The 21349-nt window shown below is 57.8% G+C and overlaps 1 protein-coding gene across 3 annotated transcripts in view; it reads right to left on the minus strand.

Annotated features, from left to right (window-relative positions):
- The window catches only part of LOC122370161, a 142446-nt gene that overhangs the window by 7597 nt on the left and 113500 nt on the right, over positions 1-21349 (minus strand). For all 3 annotated transcript variants that reach the window (XM_043345524.1, XM_043345523.1, XM_043345525.1), the window contains one exon: positions 4053-4230. In XM_043345524.1, coding sequence (XP_043201459.1) covers positions 4053-4230 — 178 coding nt within the window. The remainder of the gene's footprint in view (positions 1-4052; positions 4231-21349) is intronic.

The raw sequence follows: 21349 nt of genomic DNA on the forward strand, positions 1-21349 counted from the left end.
GTTCCGTTCCAATGGATCCTAGCTTTGATTCTGATCATTCTGAATATTCTGAGCTGGTTCGACGTTTAAATACCAAAATAAGGAGAAGAGGACACCAAATGCCCTCGAACGGATAATTTTTTGGCTTTCGTCCCGACAACGTTGCCAGCTTAACCCTCGCATGTGTGCGGCGTTTGCCAGCTTCTAATGTGTAGGGGGGGGGTCGGTTGGACCCCCCCTTGCCGTTTGGCCCCTGATCGAGCTAGAGCTTCGCGGAAAAAACGAGCGTGTTGCCCGTGACGAGAGGAAGCCGATGATACCCAATTTTAAGGTCCTAGGTCATTGGTTGACCTTCCAGGTCAGGTCAATGACCCAAAGTCGGGAAAATCGGGACCTGTTAGAAAGTCGTAAAGTGTGGCTGCTAAGGGGTTTTTCGGGGTGCTGATCACGAATATCGTGTTAGTTTTGATCACAGATGATGTCTTGAAGCATTTAGACCAGGTCGGGTCAGGTCAGGTCAGGTCAACCAGTACGCGTCGTGACGGGTATTCGTAGTACGTGTCAACCGCCTCTGACAGCTTCGTAACATGTTACGAAGTCACCAAAACTACTTCGTAAATGTTCAAATGGTTGCTAAATTCGAATTCAGCTCCAAAAACTAGCCTAGAAACATGTAAAACTCGAAAAAGTGACCCGAGGTCACCCGAGGTCACCAAAGGTCAATGACCTGACCTGACCTTCAGGTGACCTTGACACACACGGGAGTAACATCAAATCACATGTTTGAACGTTTGAAACCACGAAAAGCTTGCAAACACGCGGCTAGTGCGAGCCGACATACGCGAAATCGCGATTCCGGCCAAACATGGTCTCGGAAAAGAGGTCACAGGTCAAAGGTCATTTGGGTCAGGGTCATGAAATTTTCAGGGTAGGTGTAAAATTGATCAATGCGAGGGTACTGAAAGTTTCGTCGCGATCGGCCGCTTTTTACGCGAGTTATTCGCGAAAAACCATGGGGGGGGGGTCCATCCGACCCCCCCTACACATGCGAGGGTTAACTTGTCTCCATTATGAGGTCCCGCTGCGACCTCTCCGCGGTGCTGACACCGACTGAAGCGGCATAGACCCATCGCGGTCACGGCCGGTGGGCGGAGTCAAGTTGAGCACGGCGTAACGTGATTGGCCAGCGCTCCTATCCAATCCGGTGCGGCAACGAGCGAGCCTCTATCCGGGTGCAAAAACTGATTAACATTACGAGCCAACGACAAGTGCTCTAAATTTTGATATTTTGTTAAGAGACCATATTGACAAAAATTGGCGCTTGAGCTGAAATATGGTCTGCCAAAATTTCAAGCTAATTGGACAAAAATTGAAGAAATTATCGCCGAAAAACAGGGTCTCATGGGGTCTGAAATGCATAGTAACTGGCGCTAAAGCCGTGCCCGAAGCTGGCGTGAGGTCCATGCTCGGGCGGTGGTCAGGTAGAGTTGAGCACGAGCTGGAAATCCCACCATGGTATGGGAGAATCGAGACGAGAACATCGGAGATCGACAGGAGAGAGACGGGAGAGGGAGAGAGAGAGAGAGGAAGAGGGAGAGGGAGAGGGAGAGAGAGAGAGAGAGAGAGAGAGAGAGAGAGAGAGAGAGAGAGAGAGAGAGAGAGAGAGAGAGAGAGAGAGAGAGAGAGAGAGAGAGAGAGAGAGAGAGACAGAGAGAGAGAGAGGGAGAGGGAGAGGGAGAGGGAGAGGGAGAGGGAGAGGGAGAGGGAGAGGGAGAGAGAGAGAGAGAGAGAGAGAGAGAGAGAGAGAGAGAGAGAGAGAGAGAGAGAGAGAGAGAGAGAGAGAGAGAGAGAGAGAGAGAGAGAGAGAGAGAGAGAGAGAGAGAGAGAGAGAGAGAGAGAGAGAGAGAGAGAGAGAGAGAGAGAGCAGACAGCTGTGGAATCGGGACGCTTTTCAAAGACCACAATTCTCAGAAAATGTCACACCTACGGACTTCATTAAAAATCATCGAATTCCGTCTACACGATACACGACAATAGTCTGCGACATTGCCGCAAATCGTCCACATTTGTCGCCACACCAAGCCCCGTTATCTGCGCCAATTTCGCCGCTGGCTCGCCAGGGTGGCAACACCGGTCCGATTCCTTTCGCCTGGCTCGCCAAAGCCCCACACCTGTGAATGTAGACAATGTCCGACAACGAATGGCGTCGCGTTTCAATCCGAGACAACATTCCATGAACCGTTACCGACGGCTAGGCTCTATTTAAAGCTTGTTGTGCATAGCTGGCATTCGCCAGAGCGTAGTAGGCCAATCCCGCTACATCGGGATTGTTTCTCTAGAAGAAATGTCACCGATAAGATGTTTAACTAACTCGGGCGTGGCACGGTCATGCTTTCGTTTTTACATTCGTATGCTCGACTGACTAGTCGCTCTCGAAAATCTGTTCTGACAGTCTAGCTCGTATCTAAGACACTGGCGAAATATCCAACTACCACTGGTTACCTTGGTGTGTTCCAACTTCCAGTAATCCTGAGATCACCATTACAAAACAATGCCATTTTCTCGCACTTTCCAACTTCCAACACCGCCAACGATCAGCAATTCAGAAGCAAAAGCCCGTGGCACTGTTGCACGGAGCACTTTCATTCGCGACCGTGTCAAGCGCCCCATATGAACATGGTAATGTATAATGCAACACTAAACAGTGCTGGACTATCGCCTACAACTACTTGCGCTGATGCAACGCGACCGATTGAGGACGTTTTGGCCAGTGGAGCTTCAGGTCAATAGGCCACCCTAGCCCCCTAGTCCAAGCATCGGTAAACTAACACGCCACAGCTAACTTCAATCAAGAGACGAGTTTTACAAGTCTTCTCGTTCAGAATTATCACAGCTGGATGCTTCTACAGCTCAACCGTGCAATTACAGAGCCCTAAATCCCGTTACGCACATTACAGGTGCCCTAACACACTCCGCACGAACTACGCACGATGCCAGTCAAACGTGCAGATATTTATTAGGGGAGAGTGGGGCAAAGCGGCCACCCGGGGCAAAGCGGCCACCCATCGTTTTAGCCCTTCATAGCTGGCGTCAGTTCCAATTTATGGTTTCCAATTATACATCTCTTCACGGTCGTTCGAATGAGCCAGACCGGAGTTTCAGGCCCATCATTATTTTTCTGTGAAACACGGAAAAGTACTTTTTGCCAGGTTACCAACAATGTTTACAATTTTTAAATGTTATGTTATTCCATAACCGTTTGGAATTTTTATAAGCGTTCTTATCCATGCATTGCATGGTTATCGTACATGTATTCTACCAATTTTAATGTTTTTTACCCCACTAATAGCTAAGCTGGAATATTTTTGTCTCGGACGGTATGCTCGGGGCAAAGTGGCCGGGGCAAAGTGGCCACCCCCCAATTGGCCATAAGTTGTTTCCATCTGGATAAAAACATTATTGATATTCAAATGTGTCGTCATGCATTCATCTTGGCCACTTTTCAGTTGCATGAGTTACCAAATAATGCAATTAAATGTTTTTTTATGAAAATCCTTTCTTTGTTTACCTACAGGTGGAAGATGATAAAGTAAACATCCATCATCGCTTAAACATTGTCACCATCAAATACCCTAGTCGTGCAAGAGGTAACTATTTTGTTTCTAATATCGGGACTTGAGAAGACGCCGGTGGCCGCTTTGCCCCAGGGTGTGGGGCAAAGTGGCCAATATGCATAGGTTTAAAGTTTTGTCAATATCTTCCATATGTGAACGCCTTTGGAAATAAAACGCAGTTGAAATAAAAGGCAACTTAATAGGGATCACATTGGCATAGAAAGAATATTTCCAAGTTTAAAAATCAAGCGATGGCATCGTGAGAAGCGTTAGGGTGGCCGCTTTGCCCCACTCTCCCCTACCTAACCACACCTTGGATGAGTTTAACTTCACCAGCCCGCGCGTACTACGCCACTTCTTCGCAGAGCCGCCACACGCAAAGCCTCGCGCACTGCCTTACGCACGCACGCACCCCTCAGGCCACACACACGCATACACACGTATGTTCCCGATACTCACTCGCAACTGTAGACGGGGTTATGTCCGATGTTGACCTTGAAGCAGCGGGAGCCGTGCAGGCAGTACTTGGCCTGGTACATGGGCGGGCACGGCTCTGTGTTGAACGTGAACGAGGGCCGTCGTGTCGATGGTGAGGACGGCCCTCGGGGCTTGGGGTTGGCGCGCGACGAGCAGCCATCTGACAAAGAGAAGCGGGGGACAGAGTTAGAGTTGTGGCCACAAGAGGAGGTTATAGCTGAATCACATCATAAGAAAACAGCAACGGGAGTATCATGTTCAAACTTGGGTGAGGAATTATTTTTAAGAATGGATAGCAAATACGCCAATTATTTTATTTTTTACTTTATCTATCAAGGTTAAACATGAGCTAGCACATTTTTCTTGAGACACAGGACCAGCGTGACCGTGCGAGACAAAATATTTTGGTGAGCGAATGTGGCATATAAAAAGGTAGCATGTGAAAAAGGGAGCGAGCGAGCGCGTCAAGATCAGACAGCTGTGGTTTGGACTCCACCTTAGTTTGACGTCATTACACATTATCTAACTACCATGCACGTCACAGACCAGACACAAACAAAATATTAAAACCTTAAACATAAGCCAGAGTTAAGAAAGCCTATTTGCGATCCAAATCCAACCAGGAGCAGACAGCGCCTTCATAGAGCTGACAAGTGACGAGCGGGCCACGCGTGCGGGGCACACATTCACGAAACGACACCGTCATCCATCACCATCTACCCCGTCACCGAGGTCTGACAGGGAACTCCACAGCGCGTCGGCAGACACCGAGCAATTCCGCTCAGATATCGCGTGATAGACCGCCACTGGACTTGCAGGAAAGCGTGGGGCACCACGCCCGAGAAAAAAGACGGTGACGGCTCGGTTTTAACAACACGAAATCATGTTGGGGAATGTCAGCATACATTCTGATCTCGGAGGAAAGACATGTGAAAATGGGGTGAAGATGAGTGGCGATTCCGGACGGTCAAGCCACGGTGTAAGGCGGAAGTAAAAGTATTTTACTGTCGATTTACGCAGTCATTCGTCGTTTGAATATCGGTATCCACCCGATCAATGCCTTCATTTCGCGTTGCAACATGGAAGCGGAATGGAATACAGTCATGTGACTAGCCGGCTACAAATACCGCATCAACTGAACATTCTCGCTTTTACGGGTGATCAAATATTTCCATCCGACTTTCTATTCGCAATTGTAATCCACCCATCCCTCTAACCGTAACTGACTCACTCATCACATCGTTCCGCTTCGCTCGACCACAGGGGCGCACCACGTGGCACGTGCTGACCTGCATGAGACACGTGGGCGTACCGCCGGCAGTACGTACCCGCATTCCTCAGTGGCCTGACAGCGGACGTCACGGGTTATTCACGTCATTCAGCGTCACACAGTCGCAGCAGTGCGTATCCGTCACTCGCTCCCATTCATCGCGCCATTCATCCATCATTCATTCGTCATTCATTTACCCGGCATGCGTTTTCCATTGGCCGCCAGGTATGTCCGTTTCCGTCGGCCGCCAGTGGAGTACCCAGCTCCAACATCCGGTGTCCTCAGTCGTAACCAACAGAGCAATCAGGTAAAGACCACCTCTGCGCCGAGTTGACTCGTTCTACCCCAGCGCGTCCCACAGCCTCTGCCCCCGGCGCCGTGACTCTGTCCTCAGGAAGGCGAGTTAAAGAGCCGCTACCGGACGCGTGGCGGTACTTCCTTTGGACTCGCCCTTCCGGCGCCTGCTTCCGATGGTGTGGCGCGCTCGGCGCGCACGTTTCCGCTCTCTGCACCGCGCCCTCCACCCTCAGAGGTCGGCAGCGCGCAGGGTCAGCCGGCGCAGCCCAGCTCGAGTCGGTAGGTCGTTTAACCAGACTCTCGCCACCAACCAAAGATCCGGTTCCTTCCGATCGACGGGCGTAGCCTTCGGAGTCACCCGCCCGCGGCTAATAGAGGGTTGAGAGATACCTAACGCACACCAGGCCACGGTCACCGGGGGTGGCGGGGGGCAGCCGAGCGGCCACCACCGGATGTTGCTTCATTAGGCGGAACGAGGCAGCACCTCACAAATAGGCCGGGCAGCCGGCGCGCCGAGCGGGCCCGTAACGCGAGACGGCCTCCCCTCCCCTCCCCTCTGGATCTGAGCACGGCCGAGCGGCGCGACAGACCGGCCGAGGAACGGGTCAGCGGCGCGGCCGGCGGCGGACACAACATCCTGCGAGCCGCGCGTGCCGGCCAGGCCGCCGCAGACGACGACCCGAGCCACATCCGGCCTGCGCCACCGCTACAGTTACCCTTCACCGTCATCGAACACACTACCTCTCCGTCCTTATGACAGGAGCGGTGTGAGGACTTGAGGAGCCAGGGGTTAGCGTCAGACATCGTTTGTGGCGCCGAACACCACTTGCCGTGTGTTGAGGGCGCCAGAACAGGGTGCGAACGTGACCTGTGCGCAGTCAGCAGCCAGATGATTCAACGGGGTGAGGGGGCACGAATCGCTCCGGGCCAGGGCGGGGGCGGGGGCGGGGGCGGGGGCCGGATCGTGACCGGGCACATCGCACCAAAGCAGAGCGCGAACAATGCGCTCAGTGAATCGATACGCGGCCAGCGCTGCTCTCGGCTCCCACAAAGCACACAAGCCAGTCGGCGTGACGCGGCCGGTCGGCGGCGCGACGACCCCGCCGCCGCGGTGACGACGGCGGCGGTAACCGCCCGACCGGTCGACCAAAATGCAGCGCCGGCGGTGGCGGCGGCGACAAAGCCGACGGCGGCACCTCACGGCCAGAGCACACACAGAGAGAGCGTCCGTGACGCGCGCCACCCGGCCCGCCGGAAACAGGGCGCGCCGACCGGAAGCGGGCGCGCGCGATACGTGACCCTGCGGTCACGTGACCTCGCCCACCGGCCGGCCGCCGAGGCACGTGACCAGAGGGCGGCGGCGGCGGGTGTAACCAGGTTCGTTGAAACGGTCTGAGTCGACCTGGCCGCACCGGACGTGGGAGCCGCTCGGCTGACCAGCGGCGTCGGCGGCGTCGGGACAGGTGTAACCCCGACAGCCGGCGCCTGCCGCCGACAGGTCAAGGACCTCAGCCCCACCCAAGGTCCCAACCCCTTCCCTATCACTCACAACATGAAATTCTCACAGAAAATCCCTCTCCAATCTCAACACCAATCCTTGTCCCTTGCAGATCACCAATGCTACCAAAACACACACCTAACACTCATCTTCATTGCACGCACCGCTCGCGTCTCTCAACCACCACAACTCAACAGCCGCTCATTTGACCCCAGCGACCCACCACCACCGTCTATGAGTCGTCCAGGTCTCCAATTATCCTCTCTCTATCCTCACTACCACCTGGCGACGTCGGTGCGCCGATCGGGTTCGCCTCGGCACCGGCAGGTGTGGTGGCCGCGCGCGCCCGCCCTAGGAAGCTCGCTTGACTTGTCGTCCGGTATCCGACAAAGGAAAATAGGCCAATTAGAGAGGCGAGGGCGGCGATCGCTCGTTATCACCGAAGCTGTGTCCCTGCGGGGCGCCATCAGCCCGGTGCGACACCGGGGAAGTCGGCCGCGCGCGCGCGCCGCGGCAGCGGTAGGGATCGCTCAAATAAGGGTGCGCTCAGGGTTGCCTCCTAGCACCTGCGCGATTTGTGGGCGAAGCACTAAACGGCGCAACTGTCTACTAACTCGTGACGTAGTTTTCATATATCACCCATCGCCACACATGACTGCACTGCACGGCTCGGAGGCTGGAGGTGCTCCACGGTACCCAGTACCCACCGCCCCACAACAGCCACGGGCGGCGCTGGCTCGGCGCAGCAGACAGCTGCAGCGGCCAGCGCGGCGTCTCTGCCCTGGGGCGACAGGAGCTCGTTCGGGCGGCCGCTGCATGACCTCGCGTGGCAGCAGAGCACAGCGAGGTGCCCCGGGCGCTGCGACTGCAGACGGTACTGCGCTGCTGCGGCCGTTTACCTCGCCATCTCCGCGCGCGGTCCTAACGACCCCAGTCGCGCCGCGTCGCGCGTCGGCACGTGCCGCGAGACGTCCCGACGTTGGCGACAGGGTGCCACAGGCGGTACCCTGTCCAGACACGCTCGTAGACGGATGAGAGGCCAGATGTGCGCCCGGTGCCCGTCAGGGGAGGTAGTTGGGCGGACGGGCGTCAGATGGCGCGCAGGTTCGCGGCGCTCCAGCAGCCGCAGGTGCTACGGTCTGGGCTGTGGGGGCGATCGGTCGGCCGTGACGCCCCGATAGCAGTCCTCGGAGCAGGACCCGCCGGACAGCCATGTCGGTGGAGTGACCGCGCTTCTGTCTCAGTGGAAAATTAACCCAGAAACCACGAGATATCACGAGCCACTCGCCCTGCATACACAAACAAGAATGTGTTAAATGTGTAACAACACCGACAACACATTCCCACATACTATTTTATTGGTGTTTTAGGGCCCAACAACTGTTGTGTCTACGCCTCCCATGTTTGTCAAAACGTAGGTCTTCCCGACAACACCTGTAATCCCTCGGGTTGCGACTCGCCATGCCCTTGGAGGAGCGCTCCAATAGTGTAACGGTAACACGCACCACGAGCCAGCCAGCCACAACAGACAGCAATACAATCAACACAATAACGATGATGTAGGTCTCCGAACTGCGTAAGCACGTGGGGTCATTTCCAGGGAAACGCCACAAACGCCGGCCGTTGTTGCCAATGGCGGATTTAGGATGACAGCCGGGAGCAGTCTGTAGATTTGTGATACAGGTTTCATTGCCGCCATCTTTGTCATGTTGACAATGTGGAGTTGGGAGAAGTGGGAGGGGGATGGATGACTCCATGCCGCTCAACCCCATGGCTGTCGTGACTGCAAACGCCCCCAGCCCGCGTGTGCGATGGCTGCACGGAGGATTAGCCTCGGAGCCCTCTCGCGCGAGCGGGCCGGGTGGCGTACTGCAGGGTGGCGGGCGTGGACCACTACTTTTTCCAGCCTCAACAGGATCTGCGGCAGCTGAGAGCAGATCTGCCGCAGCTGGGGGCTCGGACACGCGGTTTACGAGCGGTGCGGCGGCGAAAACCTGACGCCGGGCGGCGGCGGCGCTCAGGAGATCGGAATCAGGCGAGTCTGCAGCCTGTCAGGTCGAACGGTCGGTCTGCCACCTAGACACCAATAGCGAGAGACCATGAACCAAAAGCGTTAACGGTCATCACTGCAGCTACATCACAGCTACTACGAATTACACTACGACACCACTTCTCCAACTTAACCGAGCGGGTCCCATTCGCAGAACTTGTCTAACGACCGTCCCACAACGGCCTGCTGATCCTCCGAGGACCCACCACGGCGTGTACCGTACTAGACGAGCTCGATCGCCGCGTGCTAGCGTGTCATCGCCGAGGGCGGCCGCTCGCCGTCGGCAGCGCTCTCTCGGTACGTTGCAGCGGCGCGCGCCGTGGCCGGCGGCGCCAGTCGGCGGCCCCGTTCCCACAGACCCGCCCCGTTTCCACAAACGCTGGCCGAGCGGCGCTCCAAAGCGGGATGAGAGAGCGCCGCACTGGCCGGCCGGCCGGTGAGACTCGTGGAAAGTGGAAGGCGAGGTACCTACGCTGTGGTTTCTTGGCGGGGTGGGAGCTCCTTGTCTGTTTCAAATTTAACAGCAGTGCGGCCAAGAATACACCCATCCAGGAACACTGCAGCCGTACCTTCATTAAATCAATTACCCGTACTAATCCAACGCTAACACTATACTACGCTAATCCGCACAGAACAGTAACGTTTTACCCCATCCCTCACCGTCCAGTTAGGTGAGCTCCATCCTCCTATCCCTTCCCTACCGGCCCGTGCGGAGCCGGCCACGGCGAAACCCCGCCGCGCACCGTGCTTCGTTAGCGGTAGGCGCCCCGTAATTACTCGCCGAATCAATAGGCAATTGGGTGCGCAGTAGGCAGGTGTGCGCCGGGCGCGCGCTGGCGCGGCGAGAGGCAGCTGCCGCCGCCGCCCGCTGCCGGTGGCGGCGGCTGCGGGTACTCTCTGTGACCCGCCGTTACCAGGTGCTCCCGCCGCCGCCGCCGCCGCCGCCGCACGCGACCGCCGCCGGCCATCACGTGACCGGCGGAAGGGTGACGTCCGAGGTCAGCCTCCGGACGGCCGGTGATTAGGCCTCTGGAATTATCAATAATCCGTCCGACTGCGGGCCGCTCGATGGCCGGTTGCGCCGTCCGTGAGCCTCGCGCCAAGGATAGCGTCGACCACTACGCAATGTTTCTATTCACCGGAGCAGAATTGAGTTGATCCTTTTGATCGAAATGAAAGGGTGCGCGCCGTGAGGGACGGGTAACGTCGGTCTCTGGCGGTCTGGTTAGTAGTTATTCCGGTTCGGGTTACGTCCATGTCGAATCGCTCGATTCGTCATGGACAGATGACGAAATGTCGGCCTGTAGCGGACGATACTGCCAGTTGTCAGTCGTCAATCCCGATCTATGTCTGTCGCGAGTCCGCGACTGTCTGAACCCGTTGTCTGGGTCGCTGTCTGGCTCATGACCGCCTCCGGTGCGGCGCGAACGCCGCATACAATGCATGTCACCGACGGCACGACCGGTCAGAGCACGCCACGACCGCGCCAGCCGCGCCACTGCCGCCGCCAGCGCCGGTCACGGCCGCACGTCACGAGACGAGCCCGGCGCATTGTCCGCGCGCCGCGGCGGAACCGGCGCACCGCGCCGCGTGCCGCGCGGCAATCGCAGCGCGCGACATGAGCAGCGCGCCGCGCGGCGAATTAATCAGCGCTGCGCCGCGATCGTAAAACGAGCCGCCGGGTGAGGTGTTCGTGGTTTATCACCAGCCGTCCGCCCAGTTCCCACACGATCCGAGCGCTGCGCCGCCACTGCCACCGCCGCGCCGCGATAGTCGCTGCACGGCCGGCGTTGCGCCACAGATCGTCCCGATCGCCGCGGCGCACGACGCACGCCGCCCGTCCGCCACGGGTAAAAACCGGCGTAAAAACCGCGCCGCCACTGGGCGGAGCACGCGGTAGTGACCACGGCTTTGGAAAATCATCTGCCTTCGTCGCCACCCCGGGGGTAAACGTAGGAGCGAGGCTAATGAGCGCGTTAGCGAGGCTTCTCAGGTGCCGCTGGCAGCTCGTTAGCGAAAAACAACACGACGCTTAACGGCGGATAAGCTCAACGCCCTACAGCTATCCCCAATCAACCTCTGTAGACGTAACCGCGAAGCATAGACCCAACAGCGACAATGGCGACACAGAGCTCACGGTTTAATGTTGCCGTACTTCCCCCGGCATTTAAACTTGCTGGCTGATAAATTTAGGGGATATGTCTGCAATTCAAAGGCTTCAAAGGATCCAGTTAGCCGTTTGAACTGCATAAACCCAGCTGGAGTTGGCGTTAAGGATCTGTTTGCTGATGTGCGATAGTTGCCTTGTCAGACCTAGACGCCAAACAGATTGTAAACATTGCAGAACTTGTGTCCTGTGCTGAATAGAAGCAGTCGTGGAAGAGGAACTGTAAAGAGAATTGTCTGATTAAAAGAAGACGAGACAGGTTAATGAGCAGAGAGGAGAGAGAGAGAGAGGGAGAGAGAGAGAGAGTCAGAGGAAAAGGGGAGAGAATATTGTTAGAGGTAAAAAGAAGCAAAAAAAATGGTAAGATGACATATCAGTCAGCGGTATACGAAAAGCAGTAGAAGCTTCACAACTGAACTGCGTCCAGACACAGAACAGAGCGATCGTCCCGGAGAGAGGGGGCAGAGCGGCGCGGAGAGAGAGGAGAGAGCAGCGGTCCGTGACACCGGTACCACCCCGTCACGGTCGGCGGAGGAGCGTGACGGTCGGTCACCCGTCACGATCGCCGACCGGTCTGGTCCCGTCCATCCCTCTGTGTCCCTCCCCCGGGGTCGTGGTTGGGGTCAAACCAAGACCGGCAGCTCAAACTTCAGACCATGGGACGACCCTCAAACTTATCATAAATATACAGACTCGGACTATGAGAGACGACACTCAGGCTTGTCACAAATAATAACCTAGAGGATTTATACTACACACATAAGAAATGACACGTCTACTTGATACTTCCTCCACGCCATCTGCTAGAAACACCAACCTTCCATAAGACCCAGCGTCTTGCTCAATGCAATTTGAGCAATGATATAGAAATGCTAGTGTACCTAGTGTGAACACCAAGCCTCCATAGGACCACCACCGCCACCAGCACAGACGGCGGGGGCGGTGCGCGATCCTCGGGGCCTCTGAGAGGGCGGCGGCCGTCCACCCTCAGCCGGATCTGACCACAGGAGTGGCCTCCGAGACGGCGCGTCGCTCTGCACCGTCTCAGCGCCGCCGCCGGGTCATCGCGGGGTCACCGCCGGGTCACCGGAGGTCAGACGTCGCTCCTGCGGGGGTCGAGCGCTGGGAGAGCCACGGGAGAGCCAGGGAGAGCTGAGAGCACGGCGGTGCGATTGTACAAAGCGGCACACCCAGTTTGTCTGGGAGAGTCGGGTCGCTGCGCGCCCACCCACAGGCACTGAGCAGCATCCTGTCCGCGCATCCTGCTGGCAATGGCGACCGGGAAGCGTTCACCGATCAGTGACCTGTGACCTGTGACCGGTGACCTAACTCTGTGACGTCATTGCTCAGATCCGTCATCACGTCATCGGCTATTAGTTATCGGGCCAAGAGCGAAGTGTGCTGCTCGTTTCACGCAGAACCGTAGAAATTACGGAACGCCATTAAAACACGTTTCGCAAAACTTGTATGCTAATAGTCTAGTATGGCGCTTTGTAATAATGACTACCTTGGAGACCCAGTTAAAGACAGCTGCCAAATTTCACCAAATCGCTAGAGCGCATCGGAGAAAACGCCAGCCCAGTGCAGACGATTGGGGAAACGATACATACTTCAGCGGCTGTTGAGATTTCCGATTGTCGCGCAACTAACAGCGAAATCTCTGTCTAAGTTACTGACCGTGCAATCATCAGTTTTATATCGAGTTCTGATTACTCAACAAACTTTTAACACAGTTCAGCCCAGTGCATTATCAACCAGCCGCTAAAAAACGATCATTTTCCAACAGCGCGGCGATCAAAGACTATTTTCCAGGCCAGTTTTCTCCAAAGAGGTATCCTTTTCACCACCTCGCCAAGATAAATTGGGCAAAGCGGATCGATTTGGGGTGGTCGGCACCATTTACCAGCCAACTGTCACCTCGCTCCCTCCTGAGGCAGCCACCGCGGCGCGAACGCCGCACAAACAGCCGGTGCGCCGTGACCGCCGCCGCGCCGCCCACCCATTGTGGCGCACAAAGCGGCGCGCTCGCCGCCGCGCGCCAATCACACGCAAATAGCGCGCGCCGGCGCAGGTGGTCGGTCGGGCGCACGGCGCGCGCGCGGCGACTCCAAAGGATTCCGATTAGTGACAATCGACGACTGGCCTGTGCGGTCAACTGACGACCGGTCGGACGGAGGGAGGAGGGGAGGGGACACCGGGGAGGGATAATATAGCCGTCCGCGCCGCCACCCGGCAGCGGGCCATCCGGCCGGGCGCAATTGTCACGCGGCGCGGCGGAAATACCACCAGAGATCGCCGGTGGTGCGCCACCCTCGCCGCTAGTGCGCCACCCTCGCCGCCGACGGTGGTCGCCAACGTGAGAGAGGCGTCACGACCTGACCCCGATCGGGGGCGGCCTCCCCGTCCCGTCCCCGGCGGCTGAAATAATACCGCGGCACACACAATGCTGCGCCGAAATAACAATTAGTGCAGGCGCGATGAGAGACCCCTGGGGTACGCCAGCACCCGACGCGATCAGAGAGCGGTACCGCGGATATGGCGCCGTGGGGTGCCTCTGCACCCCTTCGGGCACCCCTGTAGCACCCTCCGCGGCATCACTGGTCACAGCAGCCCTGAAAGCACCCTGATAGCCCGCCTGATGCCGTGACCAACATCACAGTCGCACCTCTTCCAATCGTCCACCGCATCGCGATGCAATTTCGTCTCGCCCCGGGCCGTTGTCTGCGCCAACTCTGGCGACCTTGACAGGACAAAAGGGTTGCAAGTCAGCGCGGCCGACCACCCATGGCTATCCCAGGCCGGTCCGGACACCGCGCGACCCTGCCGAAGGAGCCACTCGCCGGCACCTCGGCTCCGCGGGAGGGCTCCCAGACGACCTTCGAGCGGCCTCCTCGGCCTCGTCAGACATGCCAACGACTCTGTCTGCCCGAGAACACCTGGACACCTCTTCCTAGTGGTCGTGTTGACTTTCGCCGCTCTCTGGCGCGCTAATCACTATCATTTGCATAATATGGCGCGACCGAGTCGACAGTGTGTGCCACGCGCCTGGCGCTGCGCCGGCCAGCCGGTCGGCGAGCGTAAAGGTCATAAGCGTGTGTTGGGTAGACGGCAGTTCGCCCTTACGGCCGCGGTGGCATATGGCACGTGTGTGTGCCTGCAGGTGCGACTGGACCCGCGGCCGGGACGTCAACAGAACGACAAACAGGCCGCCCCCGCCCCGTCCGTACGGACGGACACGCACCGTCGGCCGCCCGTCTCCGGTGGACAGCGGATAGAGGACAGCGGGTGCTGGCAGCAGATAGCAGGCGCTTGCAGCCAACCGTGCTAGATGACAGAAGATAGCAGATATGGGGCGCTAGACTGCGCTCATCGGACCGACGTATGCCGACTGACCGCTCTTAGATTATGCTGTCCAAAGGTCTTCCGCGTCCCTAAAATCGACCCATAATGTCCCCACAAAATGACCACCATTGGTAAGATACACACCCCCTCCCTCCTCCCCTCCCACCCAGAGGTCACATCGTGTGCCGTGCCGACCCACGTGGGGTCACAGGTCAGCTGGCCGAGTGACCCGCACCGCGCCGGGGCGGGGGTCGCGGCGAGCGGCGTGTTTTGGTAGCCCGAGCGGGCCCGCCGGCCGCACCCGGGCGCACGCCCACAAACACGCACAGCACGCACGCACGCGCGCGCCTATTCAGGTGAAATGTGGAGGGCGGTTTCCAATAGACCAGCGTCGTGGATATTTCACCCATGATCGGAGCCAAACGTTATGCCGCTTGGAATAGGCTCGATGGAGCTCTAAGCCTCCGTTTCTTCTGTGTGTTTGCCCCCTATTGACCGTCAAAGCGGTAGGTCAAGTGAGCAGCCGTCTCGAGATGATACTGAGCAGAGAGAGCGGGCCTTTATACCACACAGCTCACCTGTTCTGACGGCCGCCGCCAGCAAAACCCTAAGCCGTCGCACAAACACTAACAGCTTACGACAGCAGCCAAAGCCTCCGCGGGACAACACCATTCAGAAGAAGCTCTCAAAACGGGCATCCATCTTCCGCCTCATAAAAAGGTAAAGATGAGGGGGATTCTCCAGCAGTGGCGGCTAGTAGCTTTGATTGACATTCTTTTTCATTTTACGATCCCGATTATCCAAACCTATGACAATGAATACGGCAGTCACGCGTTTTGTGGTGAGCGGGACGGTCACAGATCGGGACGTCCGGAGACGCCAGAGGAGACTTGAGTGTGGCACATGAGCGTAACTCAGCGCGAGCGTTCATCTCGGCTTAGCGCGAGGCGTCCCTACTCCCGAACCAAACCTGCTGGACCGTGCGTCCACATCATCAACATCCTTGCCAACATTTCCAGCATCATGCCGTCATCAGGAGAGCACAACAAACCCATGGCGTGTTGATATCTCACTAAGTGATGACCTCTCGCTGGGAACTTCACCCGGATCGGACAGACTGGACTAGTACGTGGAACCGGGCAGCACGGGGCCGTCCACGGCAACCCCGCCCCCGAGGCGGCGCATTCCACGCCGTGAATCTCCCAGGTAGGATGCCGTGCATCGCGCCGAGCATCCCAACACGGCATGCTGGTGGGTATTCTTCCGAGCATACAAACAAACGCTAGAGGGATGTGGCGAAGCGCAGTCGAGCGGGAGCTTCAAAATATAGGTATGAGTTTTCATAAGGGTGCAATGTTGAACGCAGAAACATGTCAGAAACGTTCATGAAATAATAAACGTCTAATGGAAGCATGAGCATTATCAATTTGGCGATATGGTGGATAACTGGATATATGAACAAATGATCTCTCAAGCACGCCACTAAGATAATATTTTTTTTTTTGCGATGTGGATCAGCAAAGTAAGCATTAAAGCACGGACCAAACACCCACCAAGCTCTATCTCTTCCATACCTCCGCTTCCTGAAGCTCACGTCAGTCCCCCAGACTCCACCTTCTCCAGACAGAGGCCACTCCCGACAAAGCCGACCAGTCGATGGGCTGACCTCCCGCCGCCCGTCTCCCCACCGCTGACCTCGCTCCGGCCACTGGCGCGGCCCCGACAATGGGCGCACCTCATCCGTCACGATCCGCCGCCGGCTCGGTGACGTTTTCGGCGCGTTTTTTCGTGCGCCGGCGCGTGGCGCGAGGATTATCGGCGGCGATTTCGGCGCGTTCCGCCTGCGCCGCTCTCTGTCTCGGCTGACGCGTCCCTCGCGGGCCGACGTGCCTGCCCGCGGGCCAAGTCCACGACGGCGGTCTGTATCTACGGACCAGGATCATGACCTGGCCATTTCCAGCGGTCGTCAGGCCCGCTCCGTTTACGGCCTGGGCAGGGCGACTGTGAAACGAACGTCGAAATGACCACGGCAGCGATTGCACCTGCAGACCTCCAGCCTTCAAACGAGACTTTGATGACCGTGGCGTGGAATTCGTCCCACCAATAGCTCCCCATTTGTCACCGGTGAGGTGCAGCCCAGAGCCGCGTCATCACGCGTCCGTGAGTCGAGCTCCTGCAAGGTGCGGAGCGGTTGCGGTCGCACAAACTGGGGCTTAAGGTCAGCATTCCTGAGATTCTCGCGTCCCGCGCGGCACCCTGCGCCCGTCTGAGCCACCCTCCGAGAGCTCCACCCAGGTCCGCGAGCGGCGAGCGGCTTGCAAGGAACGCGGGGTATGCTGCATCGCTGCAAATACCGCAGACACGCACCACGGCTTCTCGGCTTCTCCCCTAGGTAATCATACTGTGCAACACTTCCCTGTCCACATCTGACCCCTCGAAGTGAGGAAACGTCATCCACCTGTCGCCCCAGGCCCTAAAGCGTCTCAGAAGCGGACGGGCGCGGCCGGTCGAGGAGGTGATGGCGACGCATTCCAATCGCGCCGGGTTGGCCGCCGCCGGTGTCGTTAATTAATACGGCGCAGCCAAGGACGTTCACCGTCAGCACGGAGGCGACCTCCGCCCTGTCTCCGGCCGGAGAGAAATCGCGACGCCAAGACAGAGACACTGAGGAGACAAAAAGGTCGCAAGGGCGGTGGCCGGTCGGCCAACTGCGGGACCCGCCCGTAGGGACGTGGGATGAAGCACGAGTTATCGCTCGAGCTTCAGACCCAGGTCCGGTTGGCAAGTCGGCCAGACATGCCTCCAGACTCCGCTCCTCCCCTCCCCATCTCCAGCCATCCTCTTGTCACCCCACCCAACCTCCCCGGCCCATCACCCAGTGGCACCTCAAACCGAGCGAAAACCAGTAGGGCGGCTTCTGCCGGAAATCATGTCCGACTGCACGACATGAGCTCACCGAGAACCGGACACGGACCTGGCGCCGTCGGCGACGCCCCGGGAGTTTCACTTTCTATCGCCGGCTCAAAGTAGGCGTGTTCCCAAGAGAATGTCCAGACCGACGCGTGGGACGCGGAGGCGGAGGCGAGGTGTGAGGGTGTGGCCCGTAGACTCGGTGTTGCGTATGAGTCACATCCAAAACATTGCTTCGCTCCTTCGTTAAGCCGTGGACACTCTATACAGTAGGGACTCAGAGTCCTGTTGCAGTACACAAAAGAACGTTCCCTTTGTTCATTGAGTACCAGATCCTCTCTCACCGCAAAAGTCGCCAGCTCGCCACAGCACCCACCACCCCTCCGTTCTCCCATCAAATACCGAGCACTCCAACCGAGCACCGTCCTCAACCAACCGCACAAGTATCTCATCCGCCACCGTATTTCACCGGCCCTGTCAGCACAGGCGGACGCCCACCGGGGCATTTCTCCTCCGCGCCAGCAGTCTGACCACCTGGTCTTAGCCACGGCGATGACATCAGCGCACCGTGCGCCAGACAGCAGGGCGTCTTTAGCTGTCCGCTTCGTCACATCAACGTCTGGACAGAACACGGCTCGGGGGTGATCCACCCAGCGTCAGTATCGTCCACGATCGGCGCTCCGCCCCTGCCGCCGGAGCGGTGTCGGCCGCCCCCGTGACAGAAGAGAGGTGCCACGGTTGGGTGAAGAAGGGTAGTGCTAAGAAGGAGAGGTGTAGTGTTTAGTTTGGAGAAAGGAAAAGCCTGGTCTGTAAAAGTTAGAGGTCCACAGATATTACTGAATTATAAGGAACTTGGATATTATAAAAAACGCAACGATATCAAAATAAAATTCAGAAGCACGCTCCAATATATGAGCATCACTCTAAAAATAAAAGTACCGCCTATGCCTTGCCCCCTCACTTTTTACGCTGGCCATTACATAAACGCCCCTCAAGATCGCCAGTGCGGTCATCACACTATTTCAGACCGCGACGACAGCAGCGGCCCGCCGTCATCGCCTCCACCCGGTCGTTGGCCTGTCAGTGCTGCAATCGCGGCGCGCCATGGGAACTCTGTGACACTAACGGCGCGCGCGACCCGATTGCGACCAACGGTGGCGCGTCTGCGGCCAAAGCGCCGCCGCCACAGCCGCACCACAGTTGCCACCCTGCAGACATCATTGCAGAATGAGCACACGATCTCCACCGAAAACCCCGCACACGGCAACCCTCGGCGAGCATGATAAAATAACATGATGAATAACCATAATTCTCATGATTGATTACTCCCCTTATAAACCGGGCTATGTGCTGTGTATTTAGCACAGCCGCGGGGCGGGTGGGGCGGTTCAAAGTCGGCCGCCCCCGCCGCCGGCCGCCGCCGCGGGCGGTGAGTCGGAGAGGCCGCCGCCGGCCGCCGCCCAGGGCCACCTCCTCCCAGAAACTCTGCAGCCACCTCCTCCCTCCCCCCCCCCCCCGCCGCCCCAGTCAGGTTAGTTTACGACCACTCGCCGGACCGATATCGTTAGCATTGTAAGCAGCGCATTGTAATTTCACCGTACACCTGGACACGGGGCAGAGTTGCATGTCGTTAGACGCGGCGGGGGCCGACCAGACGACATGACCGCTGACGTCATCGGTGAGGTCATAGCCGTGACGTCATACCAGTGTAGGCGAGAGAAAGAATACATGCTTTCATAACGCCAGTACTGAGTCAAAATGCGCCGAGTTTAGCGGACTAGTGACGTTTGAGCGCAATTATCCACAGGTCAAGTCAACGCAAAGCGCCTCGGGTCATCTCAGGTCTCCACATCAGCGTCACATCATCACACCACGCCAGCGCCATCAGACACCACCAGCGCGGTCTGACAACATGACGGATGACGGCGTCATCGGCCGGCGCGAGCCGTCATCGGCCAGAGGGGTGGCCGATCGATCGGCGCCCGGGGGGTAACCGGAGCCGCCTCCCGCCGGCACGTGTCCCACCACAACAGGAAGGGGCGCGGGCGGGCGCGAGCGCTGGGCAGGCCGGGCGTGGGCCAGTGAGCGGCGTCTGGGCACCATACGCGCATCGCCAGGGCGTCTGTCTACCCTACGTAGCAAGGGCTCAGGGTGTCAACCCCTGTCTGCCCCTCACAAGACCCGGCCTGACGCGCGGGTTGTGAGGAACGAGCGGGGCTTCGTCCCATCGCGCGGGGCCATCTGACACAACAGATGCCCCAGCGGGGTGTCTGTCTGCCGCCGACAGGGTGTCTGTTTGGACGGTCGTTCGCGCCACCCGTCAACACAGCGCGTGGGCAGAGGAGCGGGCCGGCTCGGCACCCACGGAGGGAGTTCTCTCCGTCCGAAAACGGGCACGCCCGCCGAGATAAGAAGGCGAGCGAGGCGGACACTTCATCGGCTTGTTGACTTTGTGAGTGTTGTTTCTTAATTCGACCGCTTAGCAGCGTTGCTGTCAGCTAAGCGGGTGTCCTGGAACCTAACGGGTTCCAAATCCCTCGCAGTCATGAATATTCCGGGGCAACAAAGTCTCCGCACCCCTGCCGCTAAGTGCGCTAAAATGCTGTCTGAAGTCGGGTTCCACGGTCCACCGAAACCGGCCCGGTTGGGACGACACAAACCAGCCCCGAACCTGTCAGGACCAGCATCTAACAGAGACAAAACGGCCGCCCTGCGCTAGCGATGGGCTGGGATAATGGCTGGCGAATTAGGAGTGAATCAGGAGCCACATTAGGAAACGGCAAGAGCAAGACAAGGGCAATAACACACAAGGAAAGATCAGGAGAGCAGCAAAGCAGAACATGATTGGGTCAGGAGAATGCTGCTAGAGAATACCAGACAGGGCGAGAAAAGACTAGCGGCTGGCAGAAGCGGGCAGTGTTGCCAGCATTCTCGACTGGCCAGCTGATACGCTGGCCGGTGGCCACCGACGCCACGGAACTGCTGTCTGGTAAAAATACCATTCAGCATTCCAACACCCACCAGCGTGTCAAGCGGCGCCCAGGCAGCGGGGGCAGACAGGCAGACTGCTGGCCACTGATAAACAACAGGTAGCCTCTACCAGACAGTAGCTGTTTCACTACAACAGGCGTGAAAGAGTTGCAGAGATATGAGACAGACATGAAAGAGACGAGGCATGGCGGGATAGACATGACAAGAATTCAAGTCTGGTGCAGTTGACGCGCCCCGAGCACAAACATTTTATCAACCACCAAACAAAAAGATAATCGGTAGCATTCAAACATCGACAGTGAACACTCGAAAGAGACCAGCTATCAGCCAGCAGACATATAGCCGCCGATCGCCAGCGCTCAGCCGTCGTAATCAAAAAGCCAACAGACACCATACATCAGACATTACCTGCCACTCAACAGACAGATGGCAGCACACAACCATCGTCAGCCAGCATGCATTCTCCTACATCCAGCATCCAGCATCCAGCAGACAGCAGCCAGCAGACAGCAGACACCCAGACAGCCACCATCCCACCAGCCCAGAGCTCTCTCGCCACGGGACCGCGCCCCAGCCACGGCCCGTGACGTCGTTCCGCCTGCGGCCATCACGTGACGCTGCCTTTGCATGCCATCCAGCCATCGGCCAGTGCAAGCCATTTGCATTCCGAGCCGGTGCCGGGCGGCGGCGGCGGCGGGCGAGGCAGTGCGCTATGCGGCCGGGCTCAGTTCGCTATGCGGCCGGGCGCCCAGTG

Source organism: Amphibalanus amphitrite, unplaced genomic scaffold (genome assembly GCF_019059575.1).
Source record: "Amphibalanus amphitrite isolate SeventyFive unplaced genomic scaffold, NRLGWU_Aamphi_draft 001104F_arrow, whole genome shotgun sequence".
NCBI lineage: Eukaryota > Metazoa > Arthropoda > Thecostraca > Balanomorpha > Balanidae > Amphibalanus > Amphibalanus amphitrite.